Here is a 19,505-nt window from a genome sequence, read left to right on the forward strand (position 1 = left end):
CTTTTGTTATTGTCTGAAGGTCAGGATATTCTGGGGAGAACTATCATGTAAGAAAAATCAATAGCAGCCTTTAAAAAATGTCAGCGTAAAATGCCATTCAAAACAAGTATAAAAGGTTAATGCCATTTTGAGTGTTTCAAAATATATTATCAGATGAATAGAAGCTACAGTGACATGTTCCCCATAAAAAGACAAAATAATTAGCCAAAGCTACTTAAGCATCTGAAGAAAATGTGTAAGAAATTCTGTTAAGCCAGAATGTTTTTCATGTTGTGTGCTCAAAACACCCATGTACCCCAGGTGCAGTGGCTTCTTATCATGTATGTGAGCATTCAGTAAAATCACCAGGGTTAGCATTGAGCCCTTAGGTAACTGGAGGTCAGTAAGGGACAGAGTGTCTGGTAAGAAATTGGGTAAAGTGTTTTTATTTGGAGATAATGATGGAGTCATAAGTTTTCTAAGGAATTAAATGAATACGCAGAAAACAAGTTCAGATATGCCAGGGCATCCTGAGACAAAGGATTCACACTGATCTTGGATGGTGGTGTCTTTTTGGTAACCATGGTGAAGTCAGATGAGTTTAAACACTAAGTGTAGGGAATTGCTTAAGAATGAGTCAATAATGAATCTCCTCCCCTCTTTGGTAAAACTGGGCTGAAATCCTTCAAAGTCAGACTTGGAAATATATGCTTGAAAACTTCAGTCACGTAAGTTTCAGCTAGAGTTGATTAAAGAAAAAACAATCCTCAGTCCCTTATTTCTAGAGGAAAAAAGACAAAGGTAACATAAAACATATAAAAGCCAATAAATCCAATAAGTCTCAAGAGCAACCCGGATTTCATAATAGCATTGAGTAACAAAATACATTGATTTCTCATAAGTTTATATCCAAAAAAATATTTCTGCTTGAAGATTAATAGGTGTAGATTTCATGAAGGAGTTCCTGATTGTTTAATGTGAGCTGATTCTACTAAGGATAATAAACGTATTACCTCAATATACTTCAGCAACTGATGATGCATCAAAATCTTGCTTTGAACTTAATGGATCTCAGGAGAGAATTATTTCCTTTCTCTTTCCCCATCCAACCCTTTTCTCACTGATGTTCAGGGGACAGAAAACAGAAGTCATCTTGTATCTTGTAATATTCAAGATGGGTACTCCACAGAAGGAAAAGGACATCTCTTCTCTGTGGTGGCAGCAATGGTTCTGCACTCTGGCATTTTCTCCCTCCCAATGTGAGGATCTCTATTGCTAACTGCACAGATGTTGTTAAATGCTTATTAAGCATAAAAATTGAAAATAGAATTTACATGGGGTTATGATGAAACTTCTATCATTTGATCCATGGGGAATGATTAGAATAAAATCTTACATTATCTACTTTTAGAGAAATAAAATGCACAAATCCAGATAATCTTCCATGATGATCAGTTTATTGGTTCCAGAAATAGCCTAATACACATGCAATCATTCTTTTGGGTAGTGAACGATGGATTTGGTCAAATTCCTTGGGCTTCTATATCCCTAATGCAGCCTGATTCTGTCTCAGTCTCAGGCATGGGGCCAGGCTGGCCAAGAGTCATGCCATTAATATGAAGGATTTCTCCTTCAGTTTATTCTCACTTAGCCACTTTTGGGAAAGGTAAGCTGTTGAACTTCGTGCATGAAATGTTCTGGAAAAAATATATGTATATATATATAATACTATTTAAGATAAAGGCAAAAGGTAAACATCAAGTGATATTTATACACAATTATGGTATTTGTAATATTAGCTTTTAAAACTGCATGCAGAATTAGATTACTTCTTTTTGTAGGGTAACACATATTCAAGTTGCAAGATACCTTTTCCATGGTTGGGGATAGTATAGTGCAGACAGAATGCTTGTCTATTTGTATGTACACAGGTGTATATGTGTGCACAAGATATAAAGAGAAGCACTAACAAACATGAGCAGCAAAATATGAAAGCAAATTATTCTGGGTATATGCCAGAGAAAAGTACCTCTCCCACTAAGAGAAATACTTCAGACTGAAGAAAAGAAAGCAAGCTCTCACAATCTTACATGATTAGGAAGAGAATATTATTTCCCATTTACTTCATTTCTCACAATAGGTTGCCATAAAAGGATTTCTTAAGAAACTGAGAAGTTGCAACTCGAGCATCAGAGTAATATTGTCCAAATTTCACGGAAAAGTTTCCTCAAATTCAGTTAAAATATTTTTTTCTAAAAGAAAAAATAAACTCTTGCATGACCTGAAAATAACTGAAATGTTCTGATTTAAAGTTTCATAAAATTTAACCCTTCTCTATAATGTAGTTTAGTTTCTCTTCTGTCAGAACCTTTTTATCTGAATAGTTTTTCTACTTGGAGACACTGCCCTCTGCTGTATCAGGCACTTAACTGCAGAAGGATTTTTACTCAAAAGGATGGGGGTGGGGGCAATTACTCAAGTGCAAGACTTTATTTTGAATATACATATAATTCATTACATTTAATTTTCATGGTGAATAAACTATGTATGGAAGTATACAAGGAAAAATAAACATTAGACATACCTAAGGATGAAAGTATACAGGCAAAGACATTATATCTATGAATAGGTTTAGAAGTATCATAAGACAGTATCCATTGGATAAGACTGAAAGCCATGCAAAACATTTATTCAAACCATGACAGGCAAGTGCAATCATTACAAGATATAGTTTTCTGTGTACAAAAACGACATGTTCTTTGGATTGAAGACAACATAAATGAGTGGTGTGGCTTTTATGCCCAAGACAAAAATCTATAAAAGTTAAAAAGTGTGGATATTGTTGTACCACATGTGATAATAAAAAGGCCACAGATGGAGATCTTCAGTTCAGTTTACAAAGAAAATATTGAGAGGTAGGGTAAATAAAATACAGGGAAATGCAATAAAGAAAATGCTATCCCTGCCTGAACAAGGAAAGAGCAAATGCACAGGTATTCAAATATCAGCTCCACGTATTGCACTGCATTCTATTTTCTCTGTTAAAAGGAATTAACTGTGCATCAAATACAGAGCCTTGACATTAGGGCAAATTTAATTTCCTTTTTATTTCACAGATGAAGGAAAGAAGGAATAGAGAACTATGAATGCTCATCTTTCCATTCAAGACACTAACTTTTAAGGGTTTTTAATATACTGCATTTGGCACCAAGGGTATAGGGATTTGAAGGTTAATTATACCCAAGCGTTAGAAAGCTGAAGTTATTTACCATTTTAAAAATCAAATGCTTAAAGCAGGCTTTTAAAATTGAGGGAAAAAAAAAGTTGATAAGGAAAAATGCAGAAAGATGCTGAACAAAATCTTCTGGTTCTCTTTATAGTTTTGTTTCCCCTTTTATTATTATTTTTTTTCCAAATTGCATTTTACAGTAGAAATGCAGACCACTTTGGATAGATATGGCTCAATATTGCTTGGTTCTCTCCTCCTAAGACATTAATTTCTTGCACTCTATCGAACAGAAAACCATCCCTTCTACGGGCATGAACTTCTGCCCAATGAGGCTCTTGCTGCAGCAGGAGCACAGAAAGCACTCTGTGGTTGCATGCCAGCTGAAGTTGTTGTAGGTCACGCGTTGCACTTCTGGATCGATGGCATTGTGGCATCCTTGACACACCTGCTCAGGAATAATACAAGAGAAGAGAGGAAAGTGAGAGATCAAACTGACAGTAACATTTTCATATTAGGACACACTAACACGTTTCTTCAGATGGTAAATTAAAACTGAGAATGACTACTTCAGAAATATACAACTCAGATTGAGTGACCTTCTAGCCTTTTAAAACAATAACCCTTAATGGGGATCTAAATGGTGAGCACTGTGAGAGAGATAAGATGAAGGCCAAACGCATGATTGATGCTTCAAAGATGTCCCTATGTTGTTGAAGGTAGAAAGTCTTGACAAGTTCTAAAACAGTACATTTTGGCATATTCTATTAGACTGCACATTAGTAATTATAAAGAAGTTTATGATTTTTCCTTGTGCATTAAAGCTTTGAGGTGGTAATTTTACCAATCTTACTGATCACACAGAGGATTATTAACACCACTAATTTCTAGATAACAGTAAATTAAAATCATGTTCAAAGTAATTAAGGACTCAATTAAAAATACTGGCAGTGTTTGAGAATAATGAGTTTGCACTAAAAATATAACTTGTAGTTAACTGGCTTCTATTCTGTCATAAGATCAGTCATAATATGTGCAAATCTAATACTATATTAGAGTAACTATATTGTATTAATACTTATATCCCCTATATTATTCAATATTATGTTATACTCAAATATATAAGATGTACACATACACATACATGCATCAAACACATTATTTTCTTAATTGAACATGTATGTAAAAAAATAAAAACTAATCCTCTGACATCTTTAAAGCACTAGACAGTCCATGTGGTTTGTTTAACTCTTTTCAATGAATGTGGAAATACAAAATCTTTGTTTCAAATATTTTACAAGAAGCCAATAAGATTTTCCAGTATGACAGTGACTAATCCTGGTCTCTTAAGGAATTACTGAGTGATGAGGGGTAGGAATGAGCGAATTGAGGAGGGTCATTTAGTGTGAACCTCCTTAGTTGAAAAGACTTTAAAATGTGGCTGCTGCTTAATGGATACACTGGTTTAGGCAGGGAAAGGAGGCCTATTACACATTCATTGAAGACGTGCAATATATTTTCCAGATTTTTCAGGTTTACATTGCTTCTAATTCCAGAGATTAGAGTTCTGTAATCTACAAATTATATCAACTCAGTCTTCCCTGGAAAACAAGGGAGATCCTTTCTTTGGATGATGGATACACTATTCCTGAATACTACAGATCAACACTATAATTACAAGCACACTCCTAATTTGTAGCTGTACCATGTGAATAAGTGCTTTTGTGTATATTTAATTTTATAGGCTTATAATTCATTCAGAATGTGGTCTTACAGTTTCTTTATTTCATATTAATAATTCAATATTTTTAAACTTGTTCATACAAGTTTATTTCATACAATGTTTTAATTGCTTGCTACTTTTTCCTCAGTTGAGTAGTACTATTTGTGGACCTATTTATGATGAAGTAAAACACACATTTTCATTTTGCAGAAAAAAGATATAATCACTATTTAATTGCATATGGAATCAAGGAAATTATTTAGGTTAAAAAACAAATAAATACAGAAATGGTGTAAAGAATTTAGGGTTTGTGATTTTATAAATTTAGTTTTACTAATTTTATTTGATCACCATTCACACCAAAGTCTTAAGTATAATTCCAGAGAAAATTTGTAGAACCCTACTTCTTCAAAACACTCAAATTCACTAGACACCAAGGGCCTGGGTGCTGTATAAGCTTTCAGAGAAATGATGCACCCCACCACTTTCCTTCTGGAATTGAATTGGCTGTATTTTTAACCCTCTCATATTGTAGGGTTTTTATTTCCTTCAATCCCCCTTCTCTGGTTTTATGTCTGTATTTGCAGTGCAAATATCAGGAAAATTGAGAAAGTAAACCTTTTAAAAGAAATGATGCCTGTTATAAAATTAAATAATTTGAAAGTACTTTTGTTTATAAAAAATTATATCTGTAGTGTTTTCCTTCCATTGGTTAGACACAATGTAATGGACAGGAGCTTGAAACAGCTGCCTAAAGAACTTTGCTCTGTTGAAACATTTATTCAGCTCTTATTTATTGAGCACCCACTATATTGTTCTAGTATTTGGAACAGAACAGAAGAAGCTCTCAGAGAGTTTATGTTCTAGTCTTGAGAACAATGTTACACATCCTACCAAAAAAAAAAAAAAAAAAAAACATATTATGATCTCTCCCACAGAGAAACAGTTGCAAGACATTTGTAGATGTTTTAGCTAAGTAATATATTAAGCTCCATAGTGATTTAACCTCTTGTTGCCAGGTAAAAGGAAGGTCCATGGTGATCCCAAAGTAAATGAGAAACAAGAAAATAAGTCAGTTACTCAAACAGTTCCCAAGTGTAGACACTGATAATGTGTAAATAAAAGAGCAAATTCTTGAGCTACTTACAGTCTAGTAGAAGAGACAGGGGAGCAATATTAACAACTACATATACCCTCCCCTCTAGAGGAACATGGAATCTTGCTAGAGAGAAAGGGGTGGTTGCTGGGAGCAGGCAGTCAGAAACTTTTCAGAAGTTTTTACTTCTGAAAAAAAGTAAATCCTCAACTGATTCTGGAAAAATGTGTAGGCACAGTCAGGTAAAACAAGGAGCAGGAGGATGTACCAGACAAACTAGTAAGAGTGAGCAAAAGACAAAGAACAATGTATAAACTAAAGAAAGCAAATAATAATGTGGAAAGATACATCTAGGTTGTTATTGCTAATAAAAAGTGACAGGATAGTCAGGAAAACGCCAGATCTATTATACAAAATCTTAGTGATCACATTTGCATTTTAGGAAGATTGTTTCCCATAATTATGGAAGATGGCTTTGGAGCAAGATGAATAACAGAAGTGGGGGGCATATTTGAAAACACTATGATAATCAAAGTGACAAAAAACTAACATCTAAAATGGAATAGCTGTACCTGCAATGAGCTAAGATACACACTGCTGAGGCAGAGTCCAGAGAAAATGAATGACTATCTGGGGCAGTGGGTTAAAATTGGCTGAAAATTGGCAGTGACATCAAAACTGCTTTCTTTTTTTGAAAAAAAAAATAGCACCATACTCTTAAGAACTATATAAAGATGTAATTTTATTCCTTAGCCAGGAGTCTCCCATGCTTGATGGCTTACAGGAATATTTAACTATTACATTCTCCTACATATAAACAAATACAAGTCTATCCTTCTGATACTCCTGGCCTAAATGCCCTACCATATATGGTCAAATTTTTACCCATTATCTATGTTACCAATCTCTTGGCCATTACACAATAGCAGTTCTGTGGAAGCAGAGTATATGCAAGAAAAATTATACTCCCACACTAACTGAATGTTTGGCCCACAGAAATCTAAATATGCAGGTCAAATTTTGCTATACTGAATCAATTCAATGAGGGTTAAAAACAAAAAGAAAACAAAACAGGTACTGTACAACTTCCAGGTAGCAAAAACAAAAGTCCTAGTGGGTGGCCCAATAACACACTAGAAATCACACAAGTTTGGAGGCTAAAGTTATGAACAGTTGCCAGAAACATTATTTAAATGTAATCTAACCTGAACCTATGAGAATAAATCAATCTTATTCCATTAAGGATTTTATTTTTTCCATGATGGTTTTATTATCAAGCAGCACTTATAATCTACACTGTAAACACACAGGTAGAACGAACTATTTTGAGATGGTCTGTAGTCAGTGCATGTACTGTTTTTGAACTGCTTGGATGTTAACACCCTGTAATGGGAACCACATGGTTTCTATGTAAGAGAAGTGCTATCTGCCTGACATTTGTGAAAAGTTTCAAAAGAGGCATCACTCAGGTTCTAAAGCAGGCTGAGGCAACCATATCCCTAAAAGGCTTCTCACCACAGCATGATTCTTCACATAGCAGGGCTTGCATACAGGCTTGTCATTGACCATTACATATATTTCCCCCGCTAGGATGTTGTCACAGTCAAAGCAGCAGAAGTGTTTCAGATGCCAGTTTTGGTTTTCGGCCTGGGTGTACTCATTGCTGAATATAAGCTGGGAAGAAGATTAAAAAATAAGATAAATCAAGCATTTTTCTTTGTGCTACAGATAACAAACAAAGCTAGGTTCTTTAAACAATAAGGCATTTAGATTTACAAGCAGATCAAATATTTTCTTGGGGCTTAAAGTTTGAAAATGATAACTTCAATTTGTGTTTACATAGTTCAAATCAATATTTTGTTTCTGAACAGTCTTTCATCAGTAAACACAATTAAGACAGACACCTAGAATGCATAAAGTCAAAAGTTTCTTTCATTAAACTTCTTTGAAGGTATGAAGCAATCAATATTTGGTTAATTTCTGCTGTCTTCTAGTAAAACAGCCATATAGGGGAAAGGAAGGAGCCTGCATGCAGGCTGCCTCATGAAACAAACCTCATCACAGCCAGCACATCGTGGTTTCTCGCTGTCACAGTAATGTCTGCCACAGTACAGCTTCCCATTTTTCCAGAAATAAATCATGTCAACCAGGAGTTCAGAGCAGGTACTGCAGACAAAACAAGCTGGGTGCCATAGTTTATCATAGCCAGCCCTTTCAGCATAGATGGCTGGGTCACCTTCCTTCATACTCAGTTTGCAGCAAAAGCAGGACTAAAAGGAAAGCATCAAAAACAATCTGGTCATCAATAGACACAGTTTCCTCATCAGTGCCAGCAAGAAAACAGAACAATAATTTCAAGAGAAATAATTTCTACTGAAATTATTAATTTGTCCCTTCAGATAAGGTATTAATATTTCTGTAAAATGGAATCTCTTAATTTAGGCTATTCAAAGCTCTGTCTTTTGTTTCCTGAATTGAAGTCACTTATGGCAAAAATCTAATAGTAATTTCCACCTCAATTTTACATGAATTCTCTCTACATTAAGAGCTTATTAGTATTTTTTTTTCAGAACTGAAGCTTATTAGTTGGTGTGTTAACTGGATCTATGAAAAAGATGTTCCATTAAGTTTAGTTCTAAAGCTTTACTCATTTATGTCACAATTGTCTTCTACTTTTGAGTCATTAGACAAAGACTTCCTCTCTGGAAGCAACTTAAAATAAAAATACTGGCTGACATTGCCACATAAATTTAATAACAAGTTTTAGTCATGTTTTCACAGCAAAACTGAATTAATCTAAGCATGTATTATTCTTACTTATGAGAAGAGATAAGCAAATAACAATTTCACAGTTCTGTTTTAGCATGTTGTTTTCAAGCAGGATGCTAATGCCAACTACTGTGGGTACATAATATTCACGATATCCTTAGCAACAGATAGTCAGAAAACTTGGCTTTAGACATAAACAGAATGACTCTTTAAAATAAGTCTAACTCAGATTTTCATTTATCATTTACCTCTTCTTTTTGGAAAAAGAGGAAAGGCCCACCAAAAAAAGTTCTAAGAAAGGGAAAAGACCTATAAAATATACTAATCAGACCATCAATGTGACCATTCTACTTACATATTGGTTTTTTTTGTGCTCTGCAGATTCATTCTCCATGGTGCCCACTGTTATTGGGGTATTTCTGTCCCCACCAGGAATGTACATTTTGTCAGGTCCTTGAGTGTCCATCTCATAGGGAAGTTTGACATCTCCTACTCCCAGAGCCTCGTTCTTGTATTTCTTCACAAACTGTTCCATCTCCTTCACCTCTTTGGGAGATAACTCATGGCACTTGGAAGGGTCCTGGTCATGTGCAGGGAGCTGCTTTGCCAGCTGCTTTTTCCGGTACTGTGCCCCCTCTGAGCCTGCCACTGGCTGCTTATCCTTAGGCAGCATCTGCATGTACTGTCTGGCCTGAATGACAGGGACCAATGTTAACAGGGATAAGTCCTGGTGACTAGGCAGTATAATCTTCTATAATACATATCAGAAACAAGTTAATTAAGAAACAGTGGGTTTTATATATGGGTAGCAGTTCATCCTTATACTACAAGTATCTTGAGATACTAACACATTAAAAATGGTATGGTAAATAAATGATTTAGTTGTGTAATAAATATATTTTTCTTCATGAAATTAATTTTTTTCAGTTTGTAAAAAAGATTTGGATTACTATTGTTTACTTGTGCTAAATATAATTGGGAAAAAACCACAAACTTTAGAAAAACTTGATCAGAATGGTTTAATGGTCAGCAACATTTTTATCATATAAAATGTGATCTTATCATGATATCTACTTTAATGATATAAGTAACCTTTCTAAAAGACTTCCAAATGCTTCACTTAGTTGTCATAATTGTGGAAGGAGCCTGACACAAATTCACAATTTTTGGCCTTACATAGTAAAAGAAATAAAATGTTGAACATTTTTTGTTCAGTTCTAATGATGTAAGTAATTCCATTCTTTAGATATCCTTTATCATCTTACGAGAAATCCTCTTAAGTTACTTGAGTAAAGAAGTTACTAGATAACAAAACATGTGATTTCATTAATTATTAGGATTGTTAGACCACTCTTTAAAGTGGTAAATATATTTAGGTAGTCAAAGAAATTGCACAAGGGATTTAGTCTTACTTTCAAAAAGATTCTAATGGGGGCCAGAAGTGAAAGTAATAGAAGCTACAGAGAATTAATAGATATGGGGGTAGGTGAGGTGAATTAGGTCAGTAAAGAAATTATTCTAAATAAAAAGCCCAAGAACTTGGATAAAGGGACTCCTCATGCCCCTATTATTTACCAACGCTTGATTCTGGACAGGAGGAGCCCACTCATAGGTAACAGTATTGATGGAGACATTCTTCTTGGCAGCAACTGGATTGGTCAATATCATAACATTGCGTTTATACATGGGAATTCCATCTGATTTTAGCTTTGCAATCAGGGTGGTGTACTTGGTGTCTTCAAAAAGTTTTCCCACTTTTCGGTCCTCTTCATTGCTCAAGAGGACATCATGCTCTTCTTGGCCACACTTGCAATTACGGCATATTTTTCTATAATTTAAGAAACAAGTAGGAAGTGTTTAACTACAACAAGTCAATAATAATCAAGTATCCACATACATTTATAGTTCACAAAATATTTTTAAATACATGCAATATAATGGAATGTAAAGGCAAGTCCCTTTTTTGCAGGGGAGAGATGTGTATCCATAAATTTAAGCAAGAAGGAAACATGAAAAACCTATGATAGCTTTATAAACTTCAATAAGTGAGATTATGGCTAAAAAGTGCATGCTCAAGGAGGCAGGTCTGAGGGTAAACCCATCAGTGTACCCTTACCAAAATAAATAAATAAATAAACCAAACCAAAACTACCCAACAAAATATTTCATATAATATTGTATGTTAATATTTCAAAGTTGTTGTGTTGTTTTTAAGTGAGAGGAAGGGAGATTGATAACTTTGTTTAGCAAAGACTATAATCCTACATTCAGGTTTATAGGCTTTCTCATTTCTTTTCCTGTACAATTTCCAATTTCTTTTCCTTTCCATTCCTTTCCTGTCCTTTTTCCTTCCATATTTCTTTTTTCTTTTTCCTTTAAATTCCATAAGGGATACTAGTACACAGTGAAAAAAATGGGTCCAGTTTTTGCCCTCTAGAACTTACTGGTGGGGAGACAGAAAATAAAAATCTCTTATACACATACGCACACTTCTATAAGTGATATCTTTCCTATTTGTGACAGGAAAGATAAATAAATGTTATCTTGAGAGAGTAATTTTGATTTGAAGTTGGTTAGAAATGGCCTCCTTAAGAAAGTGACATTTAGGTATCAAGGATGTGTAAAAACATAGGTGTGAACTATGTATGTTGTGTTTATTTGGGAAGGGGAAAAATGAGAAAGAAAAGCCCTCACCCCCAACATTCTGGTAGAAAAGAGGAATATCTTCAGTGGTCCTGAATTAGAAAAAAAAAATAAACCAAAAACAACAACAATGAACAAACAAAAAAATAACCCTTAGGTCCCATAACCAGAGAAGGTTGGTACAACTACAATGAATAAAATGGTTAGTAACAAGATTATAGAGAGGTAGGCAGGCATGAGATCATGGAGGGACTTGTAGGACATATCAAGGAATTTGCCCTTCAGTATAAGAGCAATTAGGGGACACTGAAAGGTTTTAGGTGATACAATAACACCAGATCTATAATTTTAAATAATGCAAAGCCTGGCGCATGGAAAATGGTCGAGCTAGAACACATCTGGAAGAATGGAGACCAGTTAACATGTTAATTGTGGATGCAGTTTGGAAATGCATGGTTCTTAGTAACAATGATACTGCAACTATTTTACGAATGGAATTTACAGTCAGATGGGCTAACGCTTTGGTCGAAGTAAGATGGGTTATAACTTGAAGTAGGGTATTTGACAGCGGAAATGAAAAGAAAGATATTTTAGATCTTCTTGTATTTAACTCTTTAAACTCTGCATCTTGATTTGGATGTGGTGATAGTTTCTGAAAAAATAAGCACAGATTTTTGAGATAAGTTGGTAGAAGGAATATTTAGTTTATGAACATAATAAAAAGAGGAAAAGATTTGTGGTAAGGGATGGGGAAGGTTGAGGGGAAAGTCTTCAAAACTAAATTATTTATAAGTCTGAAATGCCTATGAGATGGTGAAGATATCAAGTAGATAATAGAAAATGTAAATCCAGGTGTCTAAAAAAAAACCCTGGTAGAAAATGAAAATTTGGGAAGCAAAGAAAAATACATATGCATCTTAGTTTAACAGATCACCTGTATCCCATAGAGAAAGTACAGAAGGAAAAGTTATTCACAGGTATATTGACTGACTATAAACAAATGCAATGCATTAGCACTAAAAGTGTTTAACCCACTGTGTTGCAGACAAGATGCCTATACAAATCTTAAATTGAGTGAATATGCCACTTGCAGTAAAATAAATACTATGTTTAAAAAGATCTTTTGAGAAAGTAATAGGTGAATGATTAGAGCACTTGAAAATATGTTTAAATTCACTGTGAAAATGGTATTAACTTTATTGGAAAAGTTACTTTTACTAAATGTTCAACTGAACAAATATTACATACATAACTGATATGTAATATAAGAAATAAATTCATGAAAGCATTTTCAAGAACAAGGTTCTCATTTTATCTTCAGGAATGCACTATATTTCAAATTATCACTATTCCAAGATAAAGACACTGGGACAATATATACTTCACAGTAATTTGCATACATTGCACTGTTGCCTGATTTATGTTATATTTTGGAAAAAGTGCTCAAAAAGGCCCAACAAGGATCCTTCACCTGGGAGTAAGTGAAGTTCTACATATACTTGAAGTGGTTGAGAATCCTAACCACACTGTTTTTTCTAACACTCTATTTACTGGTTATGACTTGTTGGTATACATTCAAAATATTGGATTCCGTACTATAGGCATCATGAAGTTTAAAAATAGATTCAAGTACCCTCTAATGGAAAAAACAAGTAAGAAGGTCATACGATTACAGATTTAGATACAAATTAAATTCTCATTGTAAAATGGTTAAATAATAGTCATTGTTGGGATGAACTACCTGTAATCACTTGGCACAGTTCAACAATGGGAAAAAACACACCCACAGTAGAGTCAATGTGTCTCAAGTAAAGGTGGTGGGTAGCTGTATAACAACTTTAATGGTAGTATGGATCAAAATGACTGGTTGGTTTCCAAATATTTTACATTTTCTAATAGAGGTAAAAAATGGTATTGGCCTCTGTTTACTCAAGTAATTAATGTGTGTATTGCAAATGCATAGATTATTTATAAATTTGTGAACAAAGAGAAGAAAGATCTCATGAATTTGTTGGATTTCAAAAGAGACATCTGCTTAGCATCCCTAAAACAATGCAATTCAAGAAATCATCAGGAGGAAGAAAGTGTAACACTCCTGAATCTGCTGCTGTCCAAGATGATATCAGATTAGACAAGAGAAACCATATTATTTTCAAATGTTAAAAACAACAATGTCAAAATAAGCAATGTTGTGCAAAAACAACAATGTATTGTCAAAAATGTAATGTAACCCTGTTTGAAGGGTTTTGTTTGTATCAAAAATAATTCTTGAATAGGGCAAGAAAATCACTTCTTTGTATACTGTGCAATATGTGAAAGGATATCATATTGCATGATGTCCTATTCTAGGATGGCTAATGTATGTAAAAGAACTACATTGTTCTAGTTTCCTAATTATTCTTGATGATCATAAAAAAATAGATAAGCCTCAAATTATGGTTTCGAATCTATTTTAATACATCTGTGTCAAGTTTGTTAAAATCTTAACAGAACCAAAAATTTGGGACATAATGGGTTAACAGGTTTTCTGGATTTGAAATTCATATAAGTCATGGGATTTCTCTACATCAGAAACAGGAAAAATGAACAACTAAAAACTTAAATAAATCTTTTTGCCAAATAAGAAATTATCAAATAATGATATTTTTTGTTTTCTTAGAACAAAAGGAGTTTCTTAGAACTCTTTTCAGTACAAAAACTGAAAATATTAGATATGACTTGCAAACAGAGGAGAAGGGGGAAAGAAGGGGAGAAACAGAAGGAGAAGGAGAGATGGTGAGGTTGATGGGTAGATATGAACAGATGTGGGAGCATGGAGAGCCAAACTATTGTCCCTGTGCACACAATAATAGCCAGGAATCTTTACTTGGTAATAATTTGTTGAAGAATTATCATACTTAGTATAGCTATAAAACAGTCTTATATTTGGTTATCACATACTCCCATCTAGTGGAAAAGAGCATATTATCCTACTACAGTATGGTCTTTATTTTTGTTCTTCAGTTTACAAAAATTATGGAATTACTTACAAAACTATCACATTGCTTTTGGATCAATTTAAAATTATGAGCTTTTGGAAAAGAGCTAGGGGTAGCAACTTAGTTCCCAATAGATCCTTCTATGGCATGCATGCTAATAATTAGCAAAGTGATAGCCACATCAAGGCTATGTGATGAATAATAGACTTAGGCGGGAGTCAGGTTTTAGAATTTTAAAAACGAACAGTAAAAAACACAGTCTGCTGGTTGCTAAAACATGAACTACGAAAAGCTATAGCATGGCTAAATAAATAGTATTTACTGTGAAAGTACAAGATATAAAGGGATATATTAATCAATGATACAAGATCCATTGCTTCAACTGTTTTATTTATTTTGGCCATTCTTAGAAGGACATTCTGAAGAAGACTGTTTCCCTACTCACCCGTTTATTAACCCAACCTATCTTTATTAAGCAAATAAAACAGGTTAAAACAACAAGCCAACAGCAGCAGAGATAAGGAGCAAAAGAAACCACTAAAAAGTCATACTAGGCCCAATTATCAGTTTTCTAAGTAGGGAAAATCTGTAATAAATTTATTAACAATTTTAAATCTAGACTACAGTGTAGCCTCTTTTGTACCCTCAACTCCTACCTGGTGAGCTATGGAACCAGGGATGGTAAGAATCTGACTTGGGTCAGAAGGGTCCTTTTAGCCATCCCCACTGCAGCAGCTGGAATGATCACATCCTTCCATTGCCCTACACTGAAGTTCCAGTTCCACAATGAAAAGAGCCACCTACAAACCACTAAGTGGGAAAGAAACTTATAAACTCAGGACCAGGCACTATCTACTGTGGAAATCTGTTATTATCATTTATTTAGTTTAAAAAATTTCTATTTTTTTTTTCTTGTGTGGCTTTAGTCTACAGTATCTTGTATGTGAGGAAACGCAAGGTAGAACAGGGGATTCAGAAGTAAGTTATTTCAAAACAGCCCTTTTTTAATTTTCAAAAAGCTGTATAGATAGACGGGGAAGCTTTAAGGTGTGGGGGAGGAGATTCTTTATACTACAAGTTATTTGTAGAAAATGTTTAGTGCCTAATAAGCACACACGCTCAATAAGCCAAAACTCTATATTCAAAACTTTCTGTAACAACTTGAGAGTTCTCAGAGTTAAAACCGAGGGAGAGAGAACCAAACAAACTACCCAAAGTACTGCCCCAGAAAAATAGAGATTTACAGCTTGAAGCTACAAGAAGTCAAGCAGGTATCTGTTAGCCTCCAGAAAGAGATGTTTTTTTGTTTTTTTTTTTAGTACCACTATTCATAAAAATTATTATTTTTCCAGGCCAAATAGCAGAAACCAGAGTGCTCTTACTTGCTGCCAGCACTCATAGTGATTTAAACGCAAGGCCATGGCACTGTTACAAACCGTAATTTAAAAAGGCTGGAAGCTGCCCTTTTGTAACAGGGATATACATATATGGACTTGAGTGTGGACCTCTGTTATAGAATTCAACACAAGTATTAATCCATTTATGGTGGGGAATTTTTAGTTTTCAGCCAGCTCTAAACCAATTAGAAATTCTGAACAGATGTTTGATGTAATCAAGTACTACTTTATTTTGTAAAACGCAACTGTTTAAATACAGGTAACGCAAAACAATACTTCTATTGCTTCTGATGACAAGTAATCTATGGTTGCCATTAAACCTTCAATATTAAATAACTGGGTAAATTCCTTGAAATTTTGAGTTTGTAAGAAATTTCATAAATAATTAATTCTAAATATTACTTGGAAGCATACCCAACAGAGAGCAGTTCTTATGGGTAGGGATTAGGCTTCCTCAACATTTTGTTTTCCTCTGTCCACTAATCACTTGTATATTGAAAAAGGGAAGAGCTTCAGTTAAAGGATCCCATTGTCCACAAGGATGTCTATGTTACAAAAACCCTTCAGAGAAGACAGCCTGGTGTAGTTCAAAGTTCAGTAGTCATGAAAGGGAAAGTGCATTCCAGTTTCTAATCTGCCACATGCAAAGTCCGTGATAGGAAGGTTTTGCAAAGCTTTGGATTCAAACTCAGCTCTGCCATCTATCAGCAATGGCTGTGGTGAGTTATTAGGAGGATTAGGTACATTCAGGTACATAAAGTGCTGTGGTAAGCAGAATTCTATGTGGTCTCTATGACCTTTGCCTCTGGCATCACTCCCATGTTTATGTGGTGAACTGGAATTATCCAGGTGTACCTAATCAAATCACTCAAACCCTGGAGAAAGCATATTTCTTTTCTGAGCTGGCAACAGCAGAGGAAGTCAAAGAGATTAGAGGTCTGTACCTCAGAGAAAGGATTCTAAGCACTGCTGGCTTTGAAGATGGAGGGAACTGTATGTCAAGGAATGTGAGTGATGTATAGATGCAAATTTGTACCTCAATCCCCCAAACACAAAGAATCAAATCCTACCAATAACAGGAATGAACTTGGAAGTAGGTTTTTCCTCAGAGCTTCAAGATAAAAGCCTAATCTGGCCAACACCATGATTTCAGCCTTTTGAGACCCAGGGCAGAGAATGCAGCTAAACATTCTTTTTATTCCTCAAAACTTCTAAATTAAAGAATATATGGATATTGAGTTAATACACGTTTTTATGTAGCAATAGAAAACTATTACAAGTGCTATAAAGGAAATGCTTGCAAATATTTCTTATTAATAACTCATGGGCAAAAACAAATCACTTCAGCTTCCTTGGGTTTTAAGTTCATAAATGAGTTTTGACTAGCAAATACCATTCTAAATTTTTACCAGTCTAAGAATTCATTTTCAGCCTTCTACAACTATGGTGACACACCCTGAACTGACCTCTTCCATTTACCACTCCAGTCTCCACCCTTGAGTACTCTAGGTGCCCTTATCAATGGGGTAAGAAGAGGCAGCAAGCAGAGATCAGAGTGATAAAAGAGTGAGCTCTGGGTATTTATCTCCTGGTTTCCTACAATGTGCTAAGAGGCAAAATGATCTCTAACTTGGGAATATGTGAAAGCAAGAAAAGGAGGTGAAATAGACGTAATTGTGTCCTCTTCAGATTCATATGCTAAAGTCCAAAATGCCAATGTGACTATAATTGGAACTGGGGCTTTTAGGAGGTAATCAAGGTTCAATGAGGTCATATAGATAGGGTCCTAATTTAATTGAACTGGTGGCCTTATTCAAAAGGAAAATCTTTTCCTACCCTACACACACAGAGAGAGAAACACTATGTGAGCCACAGTGGGAAGATGGCTAGCTATACCCAGAAAAAGAACCCTCACCAGAACCCATGGTGTCACCTCATCTTGGAGTTTCCAGTCTTCAGAATTGTGGAAAGACAAATTCAGGTTTAAGCCACCATTTTGTTATGGCAGCCCAAGCAGACTAATACACGGGGCAAGGGATACTCTTCAAGAGGTAGTCCTTGACCTGTGATTTTTTGGTTCCTGGTGGTTTGAGGAAGGTTCTGCCTAAGCAAAGGAAACATGCAATAAGGCACAGTAATTGCAGGGAAGAGCATGCATGAAGTAGTTGAAGCACATAGTGAGGAAGGAAGTGAGAAAGGCTGGAAAAGCAAGCAGAGGTGAGATGCTAAGGTCTGCCATCAGGGGCAAAGACTTTGCCTTAGGGATTAAGTCCAGTGGAAACTGAGGGTTCTTAAAGTATGAAGAAGTATATAATAGTACCCATTTCAATACACCTTCCTGGTGGTTATATGGAAGGTCAACTGATAAAGAGGTAGAGGCTAATTTAACTCTTATTTTGTAAATATGAAGCTCAGAGAATCCTGGAAATTAAGTATTACTACAAAGTTGGAGGTGGAGGCTACATGGGCAGGGACTCCAGGTTTACTTCAACCATAGCAGTTCTGTGTCCCTTGACTAGAACTTCAGTCTTCATTATATTCTGGATGATTAGTATAGAATATTTTACTTCAACAACTGTACTGAAAAATGGCTGCATCTGGAGGTCAAAGGCATCATCCTTTGGTCTTCCAGTTATAGTGAAAAAGTCAGGGAATGAAGAATCCTAACAGTGAAACGTGCCTGGACTCATGCCAGGAAGATGACAGAACTACTAAGAGATACCATCTGCACAGACTACATCATTGCCAGTGAGGCTGAGACCAAGGACCAAGTGTTTTAGATTCCCAAACTATACCTAATTATTAAGTCTGTGCGATAAAACTAAAATAAAAATGTAATATCCATGCCATAGAGATCTGTTCCTTACTGATATATTTTTTAAACTGAAAAATATCAGATTATAGTGATCTGCAATAGCAAAATAATACAGACCAAATGAAAATCACTATAAGCTAAACTGCTAGAGAGAAAAAGCGATTATCTCTCAAGAATGAGCTTTAAAAATTTCATTAGCAGTTTCTAGCAATTGAGCTTAGAAAGATTATTTTAAGGTCATAAAGTAAAACTTATGCCCAGCAGAGGGCACTACAGTCCTCTGCAAAGTTAACCAGTAGGCACAAGAGAAAGTGGTATACAGAGTAAGAGCTAAAATACAGTCTTTTGTGTCCTATCCTAACTGTGGAGCCTGTATCCATGGATTCAACTAACAACAGATGGAAAATATTTGGGGAAAAAAAATCATCTGTACAGAACATGTATAGACTTTTACAAACTGTCATACATCATAATTTCCAGGAAGACTGAGATTTCTGTTGTTTTCACTATTTAGAACAATTGTGTTCATTTCTTAAAAAAGACTTATTAGAAACTTTTAAAGAACCTAACATCCCAGATTGTATCCTGTTATATTCTCTTTTAACCTATATTGTACATACCTATAATGGCTGATGAAACTATTTATTCTCAAGATTTCTAAGGAAATTTGTATTACAGAAGTGGTTGTCAAAAAGACGTTAATTGTTACAAGACAGCTGACATTCTAATATTGTATAACTGATCTTTTTTTTTTTTTCCTTCTAGTAGGCTGATTCTAACCTAACTTTGAGCATACATGTGAACCACCATCATGGTCTTGACAGTTATTAAGAACATTTATATTCTTCATAAGAACATGTTTCAAATACTGGTTTAGAT

At 34.9% G+C, this 19,505-nt stretch overlaps 1 protein-coding gene across 1 annotated transcript in view; it reads right to left on the reverse strand.

Moving 5' to 3' along the window:
* Window positions 1-1,430: 1,430 nt before the first annotated feature.
* TES (testin LIM domain protein) overlaps window positions 1,431-19,505 on the reverse strand; it is a 40,435-nt gene continuing 22,360 nt past the window's right edge. Inside the window, exons 3-7 of the mRNA XM_081285684.1 lie at window positions 10,369-10,621; window positions 9,149-9,484; window positions 8,079-8,294; window positions 7,540-7,698; window positions 1,431-3,653 (exon numbers count right to left, since the gene is read on the reverse strand). Of these exons, the coding sequence (XP_081141810.1) occupies window positions 3,465-3,653; window positions 7,540-7,698; window positions 8,079-8,294; window positions 9,149-9,484; window positions 10,369-10,621 (1,153 nt within the window). The 3' untranslated portion in view covers window positions 1,431-3,464. The remainder of the gene's footprint in view (window positions 3,654-7,539; window positions 7,699-8,078; window positions 8,295-9,148; window positions 9,485-10,368; window positions 10,622-19,505) is intronic.

Source organism: Spermophilus citellus (assembly GCF_964194105.1).
Source record: "Spermophilus citellus genome assembly, chromosome: 3".
Classification (NCBI taxonomy): Eukaryota; Metazoa; Chordata; class Mammalia; order Rodentia; family Sciuridae; genus Spermophilus; species Spermophilus citellus.